General features: G+C 34.5%; 1 protein-coding gene across 1 annotated transcript in view; it reads right to left on the reverse strand.

Annotated features, from left to right (window-relative positions):
• The window catches only part of LOC121321204 (cytoplasmic dynein 2 heavy chain 1), a 60,524-nt gene that overhangs the window by 4,557 nt on the left and 35,427 nt on the right, over positions 1-20,540 (reverse strand). Inside the window, exons 45-52 of the mRNA XM_041260105.1 lie at positions 19,451-19,471; positions 16,730-16,828; positions 14,957-15,080; positions 10,460-10,623; positions 9,838-9,957; positions 7,246-7,380; positions 3,489-3,632; positions 1,653-1,742 (exon numbers count right to left, since the gene is read on the reverse strand). Of these exons, the coding sequence (XP_041116039.1) occupies positions 1,653-1,742; positions 3,489-3,632; positions 7,246-7,380; positions 9,838-9,957; positions 10,460-10,623; positions 14,957-15,080; positions 16,730-16,828; positions 19,451-19,471 (897 nt within the window). The remainder of the gene's footprint in view (positions 1-1,652; positions 1,743-3,488; positions 3,633-7,245; positions 7,381-9,837; positions 9,958-10,459; positions 10,624-14,956; positions 15,081-16,729; positions 16,829-19,450; positions 19,472-20,540) is intronic.

Raw genomic sequence — 20,540 nt, forward strand, 5'->3', positions numbered from 1 at the left:
GTCTGGAGTGGGCAATTGGGAGTACAGTGTTGAGCCGGGATAAGGGGGGTTCAAAGTCATGATGAATCGAGAAATCAAACTGCTACTCTCTAACATTCAAGGAAGAAAAACTATCGAAGCACACATCTGGCTGTGCTATTATCTGTCCTACAGATCACTTCAGTACTCATACTGCTTAATTCAATTATTAGGAGATCACTGAGCATCGGATCATCCTATTGTGCTAACTTGTATTATGTGTAAAAATGTCCCAATAATAAAATCTGAAAATGGCAAGATGGTGAAATAAAAATATATACACTATATATATTGTATCTGAAATATCTGGCAGTTATTATTTAGTTTTAGACTTGGTCTTGGAATCAGTTACTTCCCCTATAAGTAATTCACATGAAATATCAGCATTTCTTCTGTGCAACATCACTGCTGAACTGAAAAGTGACACTGTTAACACTGACCAAACAACCTCATGGATTTTCTAGAAGTGTAAAACAGGAAATTGCTGAGAAAAGGGAAAATATGCTGCCTTATCATTTTGACCTACCTCAAAGAAGCTAGTACAACTATAAAGGGGATTACAGGGAATCAGTAGTCTTTGAGGCAAAAGGACTTGGTATTTTTAATTAAAATGTCCTCCTTTCAATTCTTGATCAAAGCGTGGGATAAAACACAAGGGCCCAAACATAGCAACTGTTCTATTTCTCAATTTCAAAATTACTAATCTATAACCATAATCACTTTTAATCATGTATATGGATGTCAAAGTCATTTGAACAGGCAATATCTGTATCTTCAAATTAAACTTCATATTTTTTTCTTGAAAGGAACAAGAAATTGATCATTAAACCTTTGGTCACCCTAAAGGCTTGGTGATTCAAATTCAAACATCAATATGACAGGAAGAAACAACTGTTCAAAAGAATGAAAACAACTAAAGTACCCATTACAGTTTTGAAACCCATCAAACAATACCTTTTAGGAAAAACCTTGGCAAAGCTAACATATTGCGTCATATCTTATCAGCCACACCTGTTTTCCTTGGAGTCATTAAACATTGTCAGCCCTGGCTTCCAGCTACTGGGTTGCTTTTCAATTTCCATCATGGCACCACCAAGACCCTGTCTAGATCAGGCCGTCCCTCCAAACTGGATGACCGAGCAAGGAGGAGACTGATCAGAGAGGCTACCAAGAGGCCAATGGCAACTTTGCAAGAGCTACAGGCTTCTATGGCCAAGAGTGGTCAAAGCGTGCATGTGGCAACAATATCCCAAGTTCACCTTTCAGCATGACAACGACCCAAAGCACATAGCAAAAGCAACACTAGAGTGGCAAAGGAACAAAAATGTAACTGTCCTTGAGTGGCCCAGTCAGAGCCCCGACCTAAATCCAATCAACAATTTGTTGCAAGACTTGAAGATTGCTGTCCATCAACGCTCCCCAAGGAACTTGATAGAGCTGGATCAGTTTTGTAAAGAAGAATGGTCAAATATTGCCAAATCTAGGTGTGCAAAGTTGGTACAGACCTAGTTTTATGAACTGCAAACTTCATTAATTAATCTTTTATTTTTTATTTTTTAAATCCCTGAATAAAAACTTTACTTAAACCTGTTCTAACATTTTATGATAAGGGCCCATAGTTATAAAAACCTTACCTTAAAAAGGGAGCGACAGACATATTCATACACTGTGTTCTTCAGAGAGGTAATCAGGGATGTGATTCTGACTTCAGTGTTTTCAGACTCCTAAAAAAGAAATATTTATTCATAAAATATTAGGCTGAAAATGGGTTTAAAAAGAATACAATGACTGCATGACTTACTTTTTAAGCAAAAAACCTTAGACAACTCTGAAGCAAAACAACGTATCCATTTTATATTGTAAATAGACACATTTAGTTCACTTTTATAAATTATACTTTTATTTATACAGCATGTTCACAGCAAATTTACATATTGCCTAAATATTTTATGTCCATAACTAGTGTTTTTCTGTACTCAAAGAAAGAAAAAGTCAGGACTGGCGATAATTCGAGTCTGTGAAAACATCTGTTAGTATAAAATATAATCTCTTATTTACGTAAACCTTACAAGTTTACAGAGCTAAACAGTTATTGAATAATGTCAACCCTGCACAAAAAAAAAAAAAGTTATGATCAACCAACACAGCTAAGAATGGTGGCAAGGATTGTATCATAAAATGCTTCATAAATGTCAGGCTTCAATGTCTATTGTAAGAATCACTCTTCCAAAAAAAACTAACACAAAAAAGTGATGTCAACCAGTTCAATTAATACAATATATCAAATGAAACAGAGGACCTGGCTTCACAGTGTAACTTGTAAAACCCCATAAGCCTGTGTACAGCAAAGGCAGTGACCTGTTTTAATTGTGTGCCTCCAGTGGCAACTCTGTAATCAAACAATGGAACCTTGCGCCCTGCTAGTCCTGCATCACTGTAAAGGTCAGTTATATATCACAGGGGAGGTGCTTGGTGGTCTTCCATCAGACAAGAGCATGAAGCATGAAACCCTTTACAATGGTGGATGCATAACACTGGCTCTGTATTGACAATTTCACCAACTCCTTTTGAGTGCTGAGAATGTTTAAACAGAACAGCAAGGTTCCACATAAGTATATCTGTTTTACTACATAAATGGCACTTCATTCAGCAGCTGCACATTTTTATGAAACTTTGTATTACAGGACAAAACAGTCTTCTAGTTTTACTATTGAACTGAGCAGATACAAATTACAACATGTTCCTTACAATTAGAACTGTACACTTACAAGCCTGTGGCCAAATGTGAAAATATTTTATTGGACAGCTTTTTCCTTAGAAGACAGATTGTATATTTGCTGTAATAAACAACATGCTGGACTGACAGCCCTGAAGATTGATTGAAGTTATCATAAGGGTTCAAGCTCATGTTTAAGCTTTTCTTACAAATCCCTCCACTAACTGTATCTTTGAAACACTTAGCCTCTTTGAGAGACTACCTGCATTACAGCCAACATTGAAGGCAACTTTGCATTGTGGAGACCAATACACTTAAGACGGCTGGGACAGCGAGAATTCATTTCACACAGCCCTCTCTATTTTGGGGGGGGGGGGGGAACCACAACTGACCTTGGTTAGAATCAAACCAGCAAACCAAAGGAAAAATACTTCATTATGTCATTGTAAATTCACTCAGCCCCTTCTCCAGAGGGCACGTTAATTAAGGACATAAAAACAGACTAATGGAGAAGTAAAGATGATAAGCTTCTTTCCAAACCCAGAGCAGCTTAACTTTTGCTGGGCTGGTTTATCATGCTGGCATTTAAACATAACCATACTTCATCTAGGCTATAACATAAAATTATACTCAAAGTAATATTTTGACTTAAGTAAGCAAAGTAACTGTTTTAGCCAGCCTTTAAAAAAAATGTTACACAGTTTAACAATCTGTTTTTAATATACAAGTCGAAGGGTCAGCACATTAGAATTACCGTTTTGCTTTGCAGAGCCCTCTGGAAGAGCCTTAGAAACGCTGCCAGGCTGAAGTGGTACATGTTATTAATTTTGGATAAGTCAGTTATAATGAAGTACATCTTGCTAGCACTTTCTGCTAATGGAAGATAGGCATCTCTCTCCTGCAGGAGGAAAAAATAAAAATAAAATCAGAACTGGTGCATTACTGCCCTCTAGATTTCACAATGATCTTTTCAAAATATATGTAAATGATTTTAAATTATTATTATTATTATTTATTTTTTTAAATGATACTGTAGTCGTTCAGAGTAGGTCAGAGTGCTTTTGCCCAAATCGTTCTTTATTTATTGTTTTATTGGGGTTTTTTCTGTTATCACCTGCGGAAGAACTTTGAACTACTGATGTAAACAGTTATAAGCACTTTCCCAGGTCATATGAAGAAAAAAAACAAAATCTTTGGAACTCAATATTTGAGCACTGCACTCAGAACTACTCAGAATTGCTGCAAATATCATAAAACAGTTATGGAATATAAAAAATAAAGAAGATGCTTTAAATATAACCCTTGAACAACACGCAGCATTACAAAACATTTCACCTGTTCACCAATACACCTTATTTATTCTGTTTACTTAAAATCAGATACTTTTATTTCTTTATAATAACTTAAAGCTGAACTGATAATACCATACAAATGTGAAGTACAATATGTTTGACAGAATATTGATGTTGCATTCACAGGATAATCTATTTATCAGTATAATCCTTTGTTTTATTTCTTAGCAATGTTTTGTATCTTTTTTTATCTATATTATGAAAGTATATAACATGGAGATCTCAAAAAGTTGCACAACAGCAACCTAGTTTTTCTTGCCTAAAACAGAATCTCATTTTGACATCTATTATAAATGTTTGACACTACTAGTAATTTAAAAAAGGTAGCACTTTCCTTAAAGTTAAATTAAATAAGCACACACTGTATAGCAAAATCATGTACTTGCTTTCCAGTTCTTTTAGTGCTGTCGCTTTAAAAAGGACGGTATGTGTGAAGTATGTATGATTTCACTGTGTGAAAAGTTACATCTTAATTGAAACACAGCGCTACACATCCACATCTCTAATTTCATATGCCTGCAGGCAACAACATGTAATGTGCATGACCTCTGAATCTATACACATCAGTACAGTATATTGCTTGCAGTATTTAGTATAAAAAGCATAAAGATACTTGGCTATATTCAATTATGCCAAAAAAGGAGGACTTGGCTATATTCAATTATGCCAAAAAAGGAGGACAAGTCATGAAAAACCATGACTTTTTATGTCATGGACGGACACTGCCAAGTTATCCTCCTGCCCATGACAAATACGGTAACTCATGGTTTTTCACGACATACCTTGTTCATGTCACAAATCCGTACATCAATAGGAATATACTGCTTATATACTGTTTGTGTGTGTGTGTGTATATATATATATATATATATATATATATATATATATATATATATATATATAGAGAGAGAGAGAGAGAGAGAGAGAGAGAGAGAGAGAGAGAGAGAGAGAGAGAGAGAGAGAGAGAGAGAGAGAGAGAGAGAGAGAGAGAGAGAGAGAGAGAGAGAGAGAGAGAGAGACACTTGTTTTAAAACACATGCCTTTGCACTAGTTAGTCAGTGAAGGACAATATTAAAATAAACTATGTTTTATTGTAATTCGGCTTACGACATCACTGCACTGAAGACAGTCTTTTGTGCATCCGCAGTAGCGCAGATGAACCTGATGGGGATTTATAACTACCGATACTTTTAATTATTAGTGATGTATAGGCAAACTAGTGACTGATTAATAAACACATTTAAAACAAATACATTTGGTTACTTTTTCTTGTTATTCATCCACTGCCATTTCTCTTTTACTCAAACCCTTTCTCAGCAGTGGGTTTGTTTTTTTGTAACCATTCCTGCATTAAGAGGATAATGTGTCTTCCATCAGAGATAGAGGTTTAGCATAGTGAAGATGTATTCAGTTAGATATATAACGTAAGACACTGGGTCATTTTTTTAGTATGGTACTATTGTATATCACATTAAATTGTCTGAACCACCACAGTTACGTATTGTAATTAAAATGAATAGAATACAGGGACTAAATCAATGCACCACAAGGCTTAACTCATGTCATAAGACTTGATGAAGGTTGAAGGAAATACTGCTTTCACAGCATTGTCATTTTTTCCCCATTGTAACCCTGCTTCAAACTTGTGTCTTTGCTAAATACAAGTACCTTAATATTGCATGAAGTATACTACTTGTTTAGTACATACAGCGAGTTATGTTATTCTAATAAAACAATGATGCACCTGACTTTATCTATGTGTATCCCAGGCTGACTGCATGAAAGGGCAATATGAAGTACCAATCAGTACCTCACAGTCAGACAGTACTTGTAACTACTCAGTGTTATGCAGTCTGACATTTGAACAGCTTTCCTTGGTTTTGAAATGCTGCAAGCAAAAGGTCTGGGCAAAATGCTTTAGTGTTCGTGTTAACCAGTGTGGGATTTTGTTTCACCTGACTTGGGAATTATTTTCTCATCCTGCCCTCAATCCAGATGGCACAGAGTGATTACCATCCGTTTCTATTTTCAAGTCTGACTCTAAGGCAAGCTCTCTGTATCAACATCACCACTGCACTGATGTAGAAAAAACAATCCCAAGATGCTTTACAGAAGTGTAGCCCCACATTAAATACTATAGGAGGTAGAAAATGCAGTAATGAATACCAAGTGTTAGAGCTTTCTTCAAAACCAGATAAAGGGGTCTACTTAGTTAATCTAAATAATACCAAAGCTGCACGTAAAACTAAAAGGGTCATTTGTGTACCTAGGTTATGTATATCAACATTTCTAGCACTGCTATTTTTTTATTTTTTTTTTTTTTTTACAGTTTTAAAGCAGTGGCTATATTTAGATCTGCGTCCATGTAGATAAATACTGCATTACTGAAAGTACAGACTGTAGACTTTTGAGTTGATTTGTGAAATGAAGAAGTAACCTCCAGCATCTAGAGCCCATGGATAGAGGGATTTGGCTGTGTTCATCACATAATGAACACTGCCTCCGGGCCCAGTCAGACAGTGTCTGAGATCAAGGACAAGGGAGGATGCACTATGACTCTCTGAAGTTAGCTGTGACATACTGCAGTACAAACCATTAAAAAAAAAAAAAAAAAATCTGGAATTTCTGAATCCTGTTAAATAATGATCATACGTCAATTTACTAGCTGTGAGTTTTTGAAAACCTTTATGGAACTGTATATTTTAAAAGGGCAAATTTGAAACATTTAAAAAGGCGTATATTTGTAAAAAGTGTAGCATCCATTTTCTATATAATTACAAGGTTCTCATCTTGCTGACAGCAGATGAACAGGTTTATGTGGCTCGCTATGCAGTGGAGGCTGATATAAAACAGCTGTTGTCAGGGATAGCTACATATACATTTTGAAAGGCAAAGTATTATTTTGTTACAAAATACCCACAATTAGGTTTTCAAAATTCACATCTTTAAAATTTGATTAAGGCTGTTTTAGTTTTTTGTTGTAATGCGACATAACATTCTAAATCAAATTTACATCAGTGAGACATGTTGCATTCATTAACATTTAACATAATGTCCCATGTATTTCTGTGAAAAAATAAAATATATAAAAATGATCCGACATAAAATGCCATGCTTGTTTTATTTGTATTGCAAATTCAACATGTGAATGGGGCTTACCTGATCCAAAGAGACTTGTAGCTTGTGTGACTCAGTGAGTGACTCCTGGATGAGGGCACTGCTTGCCTTGGTCTTATTCAGAGATTCAATTAGGTTTTTGTTTTCCAAGATGTTTCCTTGTGAGGTTGCAAGAGTCTTAAGAGGGGGAAAAAAAAAACACTTTTAATTTGAATATTATAATGAAACCATCCACTATATGAAAAGGTACAGTGAAAAGTTTTGCAAACCATAGAATTTTTAGATGGAGATAATTACAAACAAACAAATAAAACAACTATATGAACATAATTTTGATATTTTATTAAACATTATACAAAATCAAAGAAACTACAAAATTATACTGTAAAAAGTCTACCAGAAGACAAAATATTAGCACAATATTTCATGTTAGATTTCAAAATGTCACATTTTTTTAATTGTCAGTTTCTCGTCAAGTATATGAAAAACTACAAAGCTGTATGTAATTTAATATGTTAATGTAACATTATTCAACAGGTTTCATTCGACTTGATGGAGTTAAATTAGTCAGTTCTATAGGGTGATGCAAAACTTTTGACCACAGCTGTATGAACCACATCTGTGTGTGCAGAACTGCAGCTTACAAGGTTCAAATTATTCCTAATAATATTTATGCTGAACAGTGAATGGCTTGGTTTGCATGCAGTTTAAAAATCTCTCTCCATTTCAGTGAGAGCGTGACATAGTGCACACACACCACACACATTCCTCACGCTATAGAACAGCTGACTATAAATCGCCTTCCCACGCTAAAAAGCTGTGCAAACTGACCAAAAAGTAAGGATTTAAAAAGCTGTACCATATGTTCACGAGACTTCAGCAGTGAAGATCCCGTTTGTTACGTAACCTTGTGCAACTTTCTACTATAACTAAAGGCCGTACCAAGCAAGTCTTTAAGAACAACTGAGATCTGCTGAAGGTAACCCTGGCAAGCTTCTTTAACCACATTGAAATAATAACAATAATAATAATAAAGCATTTTATAAAGGATAGAAAGATCATTTTTATTCTTTACACTTGTGCTCTTTTCATGTTTGGTGATCGGATAGCCGACTGCTTTAAGCTTAGACTTTTTAGTCCCTTAGCAGTAAGATAAGATGCAATTCATGTTATACTAGTCTCACACTAGTACCATGGGTACCTACTAAGAGAAAATGTAATGTCTGCACCCCAAAATGTATTAAAAGTAGCATAACTTAGAATTTGTGCCAGTGATCTATATGATTGCTGCAGGCTACCAAACTCAGCATCAGGCTTTAGAGACTGTATAGAGTTGAAGTACAATCTCTGAAATGTAAAACGTAGGGTAAGATTGTTTTTCACAAGAACAAAAACATGAACAATCCGTTGGTTTCACAAATGTTAAAAAAAGACCAATAAAAACAGGGTTAATATCAGCTTGCTGCAAACTACAGAAAAAGCTACAAAAAAATACCCTGGAGGTTTAGCATCTGCCGTAAGGATGAGAATTGTTGAAGCTACTTTTCTGTAGGAAACCTTGTACATATTCTATATGAACATGTATAATATGTATATGAATATACATGCAGTTAAAAAAAAATGTTTAGCCATAATGCTTGGGCAGTGCAAAGCCTCTTATGTTTTTTATTTATGGTATCTGTGTAACAATATGTCTGGGTTTTTGTTTTGCTTCCTTCCCTTTTTTATTTAAATATTTGAGTAGCCAAATTAAGCAGGCTGCATTTGCAGTTCTTCAGCACAACCTAAAAACTGCATGACATCAGTAGAACAAATTGGAAAGCTGACAAAACGCATTTAAATATACCTTCCCGTATTTTGCTATTAACACTGTCATTTGGAAGGAGACTTTCTCTCCCTAAACAAAAACTACACAGGAAACCAAATTGCCAAAAAGGTGAGACTTCCTCTATTGTTTGCATGTAAACCAAGCCAATAAACAGTAAGTAGCTTCATGGACTATGAAGATCCCAGTGAAAACCCTTGTATATTTTAAACCTGTTCACCATCTCTTCATTTGGCTAAAATGCCTGCCTTTAAATCGCACAGCATATTCCAGGTATTGAATCTCTGATCATATGCCACACCAGCTAAACAAACACTGCAGTTCTTATTTAAAAAAAGCATGACCCTTGTTAATAAAAGTTAGAACTTGCTCAATATTTAGAAATATTGTAGTTTTTTTTTGTTCAAGAATTGAGGGTGACTAACAAAAAGGTTTAAATAATGTATTACAGCCTGTTTGTTAAAAACATGTTTGTCAAGCCAGTAAAAAAAAACTAGATGTCAAAAATCAACAGTTCTCAAAATATATCTGTCAATAGTTCATAAAAAGTGTCAGTGGCCCAAGCACTTGGAGGCCAGAGCTGTTTATTTCAATTGCAACACAAACTGACAGTAAAGAAGACTGAGAAAAACAAAAACAGCAGTGCTGCAAATGACGATACAAACTTTCTGTAAAATTATTTTCCAATTTTATAGGCAATAAATCTTATTTAAAAAATAAATAAATAAACTCCATGCAGTATAGTAGAGTTTAGCTACTATGCTGCTTAAAATACCATAAGAGACTCATTCGAGTTAAGATTACAGTACCTCTAAAAGAGATTCTTCAAGTTTAGCCAACTGTATTTTCTTATCCTCCTCTTGCTGTAGAAGTTTAGTCTTCTGCGTTTCCAGGTCTGGCTTCTCATGTTGGATAGTTAATGCCAAAAGCTACAATGGCAAATAAATGAAATAAAAATATAATTTAGTCTTTCTTTCATACACATTACACACATACACATTATCTACATGTGCATTAACTCTTAATCTAAGACTGCCAGCAGTCTACCAGACAAAATCACTGGCAACACATGATGATTGAGCACATACCTGTTCTTAAATTTGATTAGGGAACTCTAACAATTCAATGGATGCAGTCAGTAAGCATTCAAGATATGATTTAGAAGGCTGTATACACTAATTAAACAGTTTAGAAATATAAAAAAGAACCTAAAATTCTTTGATAAACTTTTCAGCAAATCTTTTTTTTTTTTTTTTTTTTTTTTTTTTTTGTCAAAACATTTTTTTTTTTTTTTTTTTTTTTGTCAAAACATGTGCGATTCATTTTTAGGTTAAACTAGCATTTCTAAATTCAGCACTATTGAGAGTTTAATAGTTATGGATAACTGATTAAACCATGTATAATATTACTATTGTATGTTTAGAAAAACACCTGTCCTCGGAGACCAGCTCTGGTTGTAGTAAAGTTAACTTCTGTGACAACAGATGCTGCGTCAGGTGGAATAAAGGGACTGGGGTTCCGAGTTGCAAGGAACAAGCGAAATTCTTCGTTGTAATCAATGATTTTGTCTCCAATTTGGACGACATAACGAGGGCCTGCAGAGAAAAAGATTATCATCATTACAATTGAAATTATATTATCGTCAAATATTACACATCATTAAATCAGACTGAAGCACCAGAAATTAAGTTTATGGTTATGAGGCAGTGGCTAGACATGATTCTAAGTTTGATATGGAGGTCACAGAGGTATTTAAAACATTTCTAAATTGTGTCTGTGATGACTCAAATATAAAATGATATACAAAGTGAAACTAAACAACCCCCCCCCCCCCCCCTCTAAAAAACAGACAGTATCCATTTCTCCTGGTAGCCCTTTAGCTAATGAAAATGGCATCAAATTTCTGCCTGGTTAATCCAAGGACTGCAACTAAATTTATACTCACAAAAGACAAAAAAACCCTAAAAACTAAATCCAAGCCTTCATAAAATGTATTTGCACGTCATGATAAAGGCAACTAATTTAACTAAAAATCGATAAACAAAACAACCCCACTTCTTCCACTGTGCTTTTGCAATGAGGAGAGACCTCACAATGCCCACAGCACATTAATTATGGTGAACGTTCAGCTATGAGCCACTACTGCTCGCAATCAAAACAGTTAGCACAAATTATTAGTTTTCCAGGCCTTGTTTTCCTCAATATGCATCATGAGACTGGAATTGCAGTGCTAATTAATTAATGGTTGTTACAGATGAGCAACAATATACTAGCAGACACAGCAAGTGGTTCTTCCAGTTCAGCGACTATAGATTCAACTGCAATTCTATCGGGAGAAGAATTAAATAAATAATACATTCACAAAGTTGGTTCTCCTTTTACAGAAAGCATAGAGATGTGCAGTTAAGGAGTTACCAGATACTTAGGGCTCTTCGTTTTCAGTTTTATTTTTGATCACATGCACTATGCATCCTTCATACAGCAAATAGTAAAGTACACAGCTTTTACAGCTATCACATTCATCTGCAACAGAAGTATGAACAAGCCTTTACTGAGTTGAACATTTGCCTTATTCGACTTTAGTTCTCTGGATAAATAACCTTTATTTTTCATAGCAAATTAAATATCACCACATGGTACACCATGCTTCTATAAGAGCAGCTGGATGAGTGAAATTATAAACAACCTTTTTAGGATTCCAGCAAATTTCATGCTCCAAATATTTTTTAGCATTGTGTGTGTGTGCGCGTGTGAGCCCTGTGCGCTCATAATATACAAAAAAAAAAAAAAAAAAACACTTTGGTAAAAAAGATGATGGATTTATATCACAAGACACTGCATGTGTCACAGGCCTGGACCGAAGCCTTGGTGATGGAAGACAGGGACAAGGTATTTTGTTAAATTGGCAATTGGATGACACAGGGAGGTTTGGCAAGTAAATACCAAGTGGTCTGTGTCTAATATGAAGCAGCACTAGACAATTGTTCTGAGAGAAAATGATATCTTATTGAAACGTGGCAAGCTGAAGAAACTGTATTTTCTGCCTTATATATCCCCTTAGGTAACTCTTCGTAATACAGTAATCAAGCATCCCAGCAAGGGGTCTTTTAAGTCCAAATAAAGACCACCACTACATTTTCAACCACTGTTACTGGGTTTCCTCAGTTGAATGAAGAACTTTGGATCTAAATACCACTGTCTTTTACATTTTTCAAATATGAACCCATTTTCATATTTCCACAAACTAAAGAGACTTAAATTCACTGATACATGTTTTTCAGTATTTTCATAACGTTGTCACTTTTTATTATTGTTTTAACATTTCAACTTAACGTACATACTTATACTAGTATTTTATTTTTAACTTAATTATGTTAATTAAATGTTATAACCTGTTTTGTGAATAATAGTTAAACAGATTGGGACCATTGCTCCAATGTAGAAATACATGTGATGGCAGCGAAACCTGAAGTAAGACTTGCAGTCACACTACACACAGCAACCTGCGATTCCCAGCAAAGTGTGGCCACGAGTTTCTGACTCCACTCTTTACTTCAGGGTTTTCTTGCTCTTCACAAACCATCACACAGTTTTCTCCATCGGACTTTACAGTCTCTCAAGTCCGTTTCTATTTTTTATTTTTTAAATAATACACGCCAACGCTGTTTCTATTGTCTGGGCATCTCTATATTCTTTAAGTGAGGGATTGTAAATATGTGGATGATGTTTACAAACTTCTTCTACTAAAGTTCCTCGAAGTCTTGCTCCATGATGGTTACCAGCGTACGACCATGCAGTAGAAAATGTTCAACATTATCCGACCCAATTCGATTTCTGGTCGCTGACGCAGGAGAAAAGGCTGTACGCCTTTCTTAAAAAGATGCAAGTTGCAAGAGTGTGGATGACATAATTCCAACCTGTAGCACAGGGTCAGAGACCTTTGACTCCGACCAGAAATTATATTCAAGTCTAAAGCATGAACCAGCCTTAAAAACATAAATAGCGGGCTTCCGAAAAATATAGTGTTATAATATGTTCTATCGTGTTGCTCCAACTGTTTAACAGTTTTCTTTCCATTGTTAACATGTTGACAACTTATAACTTTAAATTCTGTTTCAAAGCTCTTTTCAAAGTTAAGTAAAAACTATTGATAATAGCCTATTTTGGGTTTTGTTTGTTGAAATCTAAAAAAGAAGTTTAACCACCCTACTTCAAAAGGCATATCAAAAACAGTAAAAACAAGTGCCAAGTCTTAAAATATTGTTTTATTTTGTTGCAATGCTCACACAAAACTTTTTTTGAATCCCAAATCCTTTTTATTTCCACGGAAACATATTTCCACAGAGACAATTAAAAACATACAGTGCTCCCTCTTTATAAGGTGTCCCTTTATACTGCGGAACAGGTTATAAGGCGGTACTGTCATGGCTCCCATTTGACCGAATAATGCCATTACACTAACACTAGTGGTCTCGTTATAAGGCGGCAGACGGAACACAAATAGCCTAGTCTCTTAGCTATGGCTCCTGACTACAGCGTTATAAAGGGGGAGCACTGTATCAGTAACTGTTTTACTTTTTTTGTGCTCAGGAAATGTGAACAACATTGCCTAGCCTGTCAATCCTGACCTCCCCCCTCCATTCTGTCCTGGTCCAACACCAAGTGTTGTGCTTAACTGTATGCTGGCATTAAATTGCTTTACAAATGGGGGTCTCATTTATATCCCTGCAACAGCCTAAACATGTTCCAGAGTATTTGAAACATTTTACATACAGTATAGCCTTATAAAAAATCAGAAGACGGGATGACCAGGGATGAATCGGAATGCAAGAAGAAAAATCAACCTACTGCATATGTGGGGGGTTGGGGGGTGGTGATCATTGTTATGGACTTACAGGATTATAGAACATAAGTATTGTCACACATCACAGATGTTACTTTCTATGCTCCTTTAAAGAATGACATTACTATGGACATTAAGACGAAAATAGAAATGTTTTTAGAACAAATTTTGAAGAATGGCTGGATTAGTAAAACAGAATAGGATTTTTTAAAACTCAAACATCCTATCCAACCGGCAATTAACTGTCTTCCTAAAATCCATAACGATCCAACACATCCTCCTGGAAGACTGACTGTCGCAGGTATAGGTTCAGTTATTGAACCATTATGCCAACACATAGATTTTTTATCTACAACCTTTTGTTTGTAAATGACCTTCATTTGTATCTGACACATGTGATATTCTTAATCGCATTAATGATATGAAAGTGATCCCCTCTAATTTTCTAGTTACACTTGATATCACCAGTTTGTATACAAACATTCCACATACAGGAGGTATTGACACAGCTAATTTCTATTTAAAATCTAAACCTGTTGAAGCCATTCCACCTTCTCAATTAATTATAGAGCTACTTGAATTGAGTTTAAAAACTCTAATTACTTTGTGTTTGAGGGGCAATATTTTTCTCAAATTAAAGTTACAGCCATGGGTGCACCATTTGCCCCAAATTATGCCAATGTGTACATGGGATTTTGGGAAGAGAGATTTATCTATAATTTCTCGACAATATTTTTCTACCACTAATTGCTCTTTGGCTTAGATACATTGACGATGTCCTAATATGGTAGGTTAAGTGCATATTCTTCAGTCATAGCCACTCAAGCATGTCATGGTCAACGATGAATGATTGAGTGATTAAAAAGAAACCAAAAACATTTTGTCAATGTACATCATTTACGTACCTTATTTTTTTCGAAAATGAATGTGTTATAGTGATGTTTCTTTTGATGCTTGGTATATATATTCGTAAATAAAATGAATTATATCCATTAGTTCTGATTTAAGGGTCTGATTTCCACAGCATTAAATGAGATAATTCATAATGACTGTCTCTTTCACAAAAGATGACTCTTGCTACTTACCCTGAGCAATAAGATCCCTTCTCAGCAAAGGGTAGAGGACTGGTTCAACTCCATCCATCTCCTGGATAACAAGTGTCTTGCCAAAGCGGACTGCTAGTTCCAGGGTTGTGATAAAGTTTGAGTCCTGCAAAGATAAATCGACTATGCGATGACCTTGAGAAAACATGTCCCTAGGGGTCAATGATTAATATATAAATGTGCATATATATATATATATATATATATATATATATATATATATATATATATATATTGTAGTGGGCACACTAAGATTTAAAAGACTAAATCTGCAAAGAACACATTTCAAAAAGGGAAATCCTTTGCAAAAAAGTGGAAAGGACTGTTTATCTTGCATGTACATACACAAGAAAGGCTAATACTGAATGTGTATCAAAGAGGTCATATAAAAATCATGCAAACTGAGCACTTACTAAAAGGACCATCTTTGATATTTCTTATTCTGGTACAAGGGAACATGTTCATGGTTATTATCTAACCATTAACCTGAAGTCAATTATACTCCTCTGCTGAACGTTTGAGCCTCTGTTGAAAAAAATAAACCATCTTGCACAACTGTTAAATTACGATTCAGTTTCCGTGCAATGCACTGTGGGAATGTAGTTTATTAGTGTCTGTTGCCCATTGCAACAAAGCACTAAAAACTACATATCCCTACTACAAGTTGTCTGTCATCGATGCAACAGGTGCTCATATGAAAACATTAAATGTAATAATGTGTGTGTGTGTGGGGAGCGGGGAGGAAAAAGGAGACCAGGGAGGAAAAACAGGAAGCATAAGTGGTCTCTGTTAATGATTTTAAAAGTGTGGAGAATTTGTTTGTATTCATTTGATATATTAGATTTATTGTATTTATTTACTTTTTAATGTATTTAGCCTACTTTTTCTTTGTAAAAAAAGAGAATACTTATGTTAAATGTTTTGTTTTAGTTATTCATTACACTATGTAAATACAGTATAATCGTAAATCTCGAAAAACTACTCACTTCTATATCTTTTGTAGTCATTTTTGTATTACTTTAGTATAAATACATGTTAATTTGGATTCATATGTTGTTTTTTTCTGACTTCATGTGAACGAAAAGACACACATTTGCCTGTTTTCCCATCAGACATAGTGATATTTTGAAATATCACTCTCCTGGTCACAAAAGCGAAGTCTGTGGGGAATAATTGCTATTTTCTATACTTTTGAGGCATAAGCAATTAGGAAATAACACTTACTACCCAGGAACAAAAATAAATAAATAAATTTGTTACACAGTGTTATTTGATGTGCCGGTATATGAAAAACATGTAACTGTTCTCTATAATATCTTGTGCAAAGTTTAAAAAAATGTTAATTGTGTATATTAAATATACAAATATACAGTCTTTGTGTGTGTGTGTGTGCTCCTAATGTTTTTAATTTAGGAGCACCTGTGCTACTACCAAAAAAGTTAGCATAGAGCCCTGTTCCAAAAGCTCAGTCCAGGTCACAGGGATGCTTTTAAAAAGACACCAGGATATGACAATACAAGGAGGATATGTCATATACATACCAAGATAAAGGTAAGGCAGTCTGGGATGTTTTCTGGGAACCGATAGTACAAAAACAAAAGTACCAGTGTATTGTGTCCAGAATATTACAAGAGTCTTTAACATACATCTAGATATTATAGTAAGCAATGTAATACTAACAGGAAGGATGAATGTGTATACTGTAAATTATACACTCTTTCCTCAACTCTCAACGTGGTCAGTTTTAATCCATACCTGCTGGTTTATGATTTCCAGACGTGACTCTTTGAGATGTGTCCTCAGCCATTCTGTAGCACGCGATGAAGGATCTATCAGGAATGGGCACGCATAGCTCTGAATAAAACAAAGTTTGATGAGCTAGATATTAAAAATAACCAATTCCATATGCTGTCATCCTTCACGATGATCTGTGCATAGAGAAATGCGCTCATGAGCTCATCTGTCTAGGACAACAAAGCATCAATGAAAAGAAATCAAAATCACTGTTGTGAGAAATGGTAGATTTTGTTATTTTCTTTGTGAAAACATGACAGGTGTTGTAGCAGACGCTGTGGTAATGTTTAATTTTTTTTATTTTTGTTTTAGGCTAACATTGGAAAAAGCATTATCACAGTTCCCCCACATTAACTCAGCAATTGACTCTCCTTGGCATGAACACAATTTGGAGACAGAAATTGTAATCTAGAAAACCATGAACGGCTATGATGATAGCTGAGGAGTAGAGCTTTGTAAAGGGATTTGTTTGTTACATCTCTTAGAGCTCTTTATGAAACTCCAGACATAAATATCTAATCTAGATTAATGTGTTTTTTTTTTGTTTTGTTTTCTTTTTAAAGGATTGTTTTTTTATATGTAAAAAAAAAAATTGCCAAATAAAGAAGAGATTATATTGGTTGCATCCTCCTAAGGACACAGATCACAAAATGTATTTTAATTTATGCGGAATTCTCATTTCCACTAATGCTATTATGCATTTAGTGCAATTACAATATTTTATCTAACAGCACAATCGTTTGATTAAATGCATATTTAAGTTAAAACCTTAAAAGGCAGATAATTTTTTGTGCATCTTTATTAAGAACACCAAATCCATCCCATAAAGATATTGCTCACCACCAAGAGAAACATTAACAAGAAAAATGTAACCAATACAGCTATTGCAAAAAGTTTTACAGTACATCACCCTATAGAATTAACTAATGTTGCTTCAAAAAGCTGAATGAAACCTGCTGAGTAATGTTACATACCGCTTTGTAGTTTTCCATATACGTAACAAAAAACTAATTGAAAAAATTCGATTTTTCGAAATCTAACAGAAATAATGTACAACTATTATGTCTTACGGTAGACTTTTGCAATACCATTTTGTAGTTTCTTAGATCACAGGATGTTAAATAAAATATATATATATATATATATATATATATATATATATATATATATATATATATATATATATATATATATATATATATATATATTTTTTTTTTTTTTTTTCAATTAGGTCAATCCTATAATGCAAAACATTTGGCCATAGCTGTACATATTAAATACAAAATCACCATTAACCTAGTACCTGTGCAAGCAATCCCCGTGCCATGTACTGTATATGTATGTACTGTATACATATAGATACTGCAACAAAGCGAAGGAATGAAATGCAGGACAGGAAATGATAGCTAATGACAGTGAACGTAATCATAATATTGCTTAACAAGAAAAAGAACAATACAGTCAGGCTGAAGATTATAGACTGTTTACAATAAAGGCAGTCATGCTCAATTAAACACTGAAACTATGGGTTGTAAGTACATTAAAATGCACAGGCTTCTCTCTATTTAGACTGTCGATTTACTGTATAGTTATGGGTCCAATGGTGGCCCTTTGAGAAAAGCAAATAAAACTGCGTCAGAATTCCATGTAAACTGTTGATTTGCATAACAAATTACCGTTTCCAAAAATACAACTACAGAAAATTGAGTGTCTGAATCGTATTTACATTAAAAAGATCACTGTTTTAAAAACAAAAAGCGTAATTTCCCAGAATTATTTTCAATAAAACAAAAGGAGAAACGCATTGCTATAAAATGGTTGCCCAGTCTTAAGGAGTGTAATAATTTTTCATGCAAACACTCATTAGCATTCTAAACATGAAAGGCCCCCCACTCTACAACACTGAAAGCTCATCAGTTCTGCTTGAAGCAGTTACTGGACGCAGTAATTCTATGGATATTACCAATCAAGGACAATGTCAGTTTCTATAACATGTGCAAATTTGATTTATATGCAGTGCAAAGCGAAGGGCACTCACAGAGCATTCAACAATGTTCAAACCTGATTTCACATATAATGAAGTCATGTTGTTAGTGTAAAATAAGTGTAATCACATTGTATATGGGAGCTGGCTAAAATACATGTGATAGAGCTTTGAAGTAAAAGGGACTCTTACCCGGGGCTTCAAGGCATTGATCTAATGCAGCAATAACAGTGAGGAAACAAAAAAAATGGAATATTAAAAGAAATGTACACCACAAGAAAATGAAAAGGGGAATGAATGTGATATTGGTCTTTTTTTTATATAATTTGGAAAATAACCTTCTTTTGTAATACATTGTCCATTTTAATTGAGAATGGTGCACTCAATTGCATTCTAAACATGAAAGGCCCCCCACTCTACAACACTGAAAGCTCATCAGTTCTGCTTGAAGCAGTTACTGGACGCAGTAATTCTATGGATATTACCAATCAAGGACAATGTCAGTTTCTATAACATGTGCAAATTTGATTTATATGCAGTGCAAAGCGAAGGGCACTCACAGAGCATTCAACAATGTTCAAACCTGATTTCACATATAATGAAGTCATGTTGTTAGTGTAAAATAAGTGTAATCACATTGTATATGGGAGCTGGCTAAAATACATGTGATAGAGCTTTGAAGTAAAAGGGACTCTTACCCGGGGCTTCAAGGCATTGATCTAATGCAGCAATAACAGTGAGGAAACAAAAAAAATGGAATATTAAAAGAAATGTACACCACAAGAAAATGAAAAGGGGAATGAATGTGATATTGGTCTTTTTTTTATATAATTTGGAAAATAACCTTCTTTTGTAATACATTGTCCATTTTAATTGAGAATGGTGCACTCAAAAAGCAAAACTGAAATAAACATTGCTGAATCAATGCTATATATATATATATATATATATATATATATATATATATATATATATATATATATATATATATATACACACACACACACACACACACACACACACACACACACACTGTTCAACAATACATACTTGGCCAATAGGTCTTCACCAGTGAATAGCTGCTAAGAGTAGACATGTGTTTTCTTCTACAGTTTTGATTTCATCCCAAATGCTTATAAGACCATTCACAGTGGACTAAAACCTATACTAAATGTCAACTTCATGGATATTACTTAATATTTCAAGGACACACACAGTTTTACTCTAATATCAAACAGTTTTCAAAGAATAAGAGAATACACCATGCAACACAATATTAAACTTTCAAATACAGCTTACAGCTGTAGCAAAATAATGAACCATGGAAATACAGTACACATTAAGTGGTAAAGACCAAAACCTTATTGTCCTCAAAAGTTTTCCAGACTTTATTTTTTACAGCAACTCAAACTAATCCACTTTTCCCTGCACTCAATTTGTCTTACAAAACCTAGTTTGCTGCAACTATTTAATTACCTACTGTTTTATAAAATGAATTGCTTGGTGTCAGGTTTGTTTTGTAAAAATTGAAAAAAAGTAAAGATGGGAGGAAACACATTGAAAGTATGGCCCTCTATGGGGTCAGGTGGGGTCAGGTTGTTCCTCATGCTTCAAAACAGGGACAACATGCAAGTGAAAATAACGTCTGGGCAAATAAAAAGATCCACAGCAAAGCAACAATGGGTTAATGAGGTCTTATGATAAGCAGCAGGAAGAAAACCTTTTTGTGGAGAAAGCCTTGGTTATTACACCTTTACACAGACCAGAAATTGTGACTACATGTCATTA

The sequence above is a fragment of the Polyodon spathula genome, chromosome 9 (genome assembly GCF_017654505.1).
Source record: "Polyodon spathula isolate WHYD16114869_AA chromosome 9, ASM1765450v1, whole genome shotgun sequence".
Classification (NCBI taxonomy): domain Eukaryota; kingdom Metazoa; phylum Chordata; class Actinopteri; order Acipenseriformes; family Polyodontidae; genus Polyodon; species Polyodon spathula.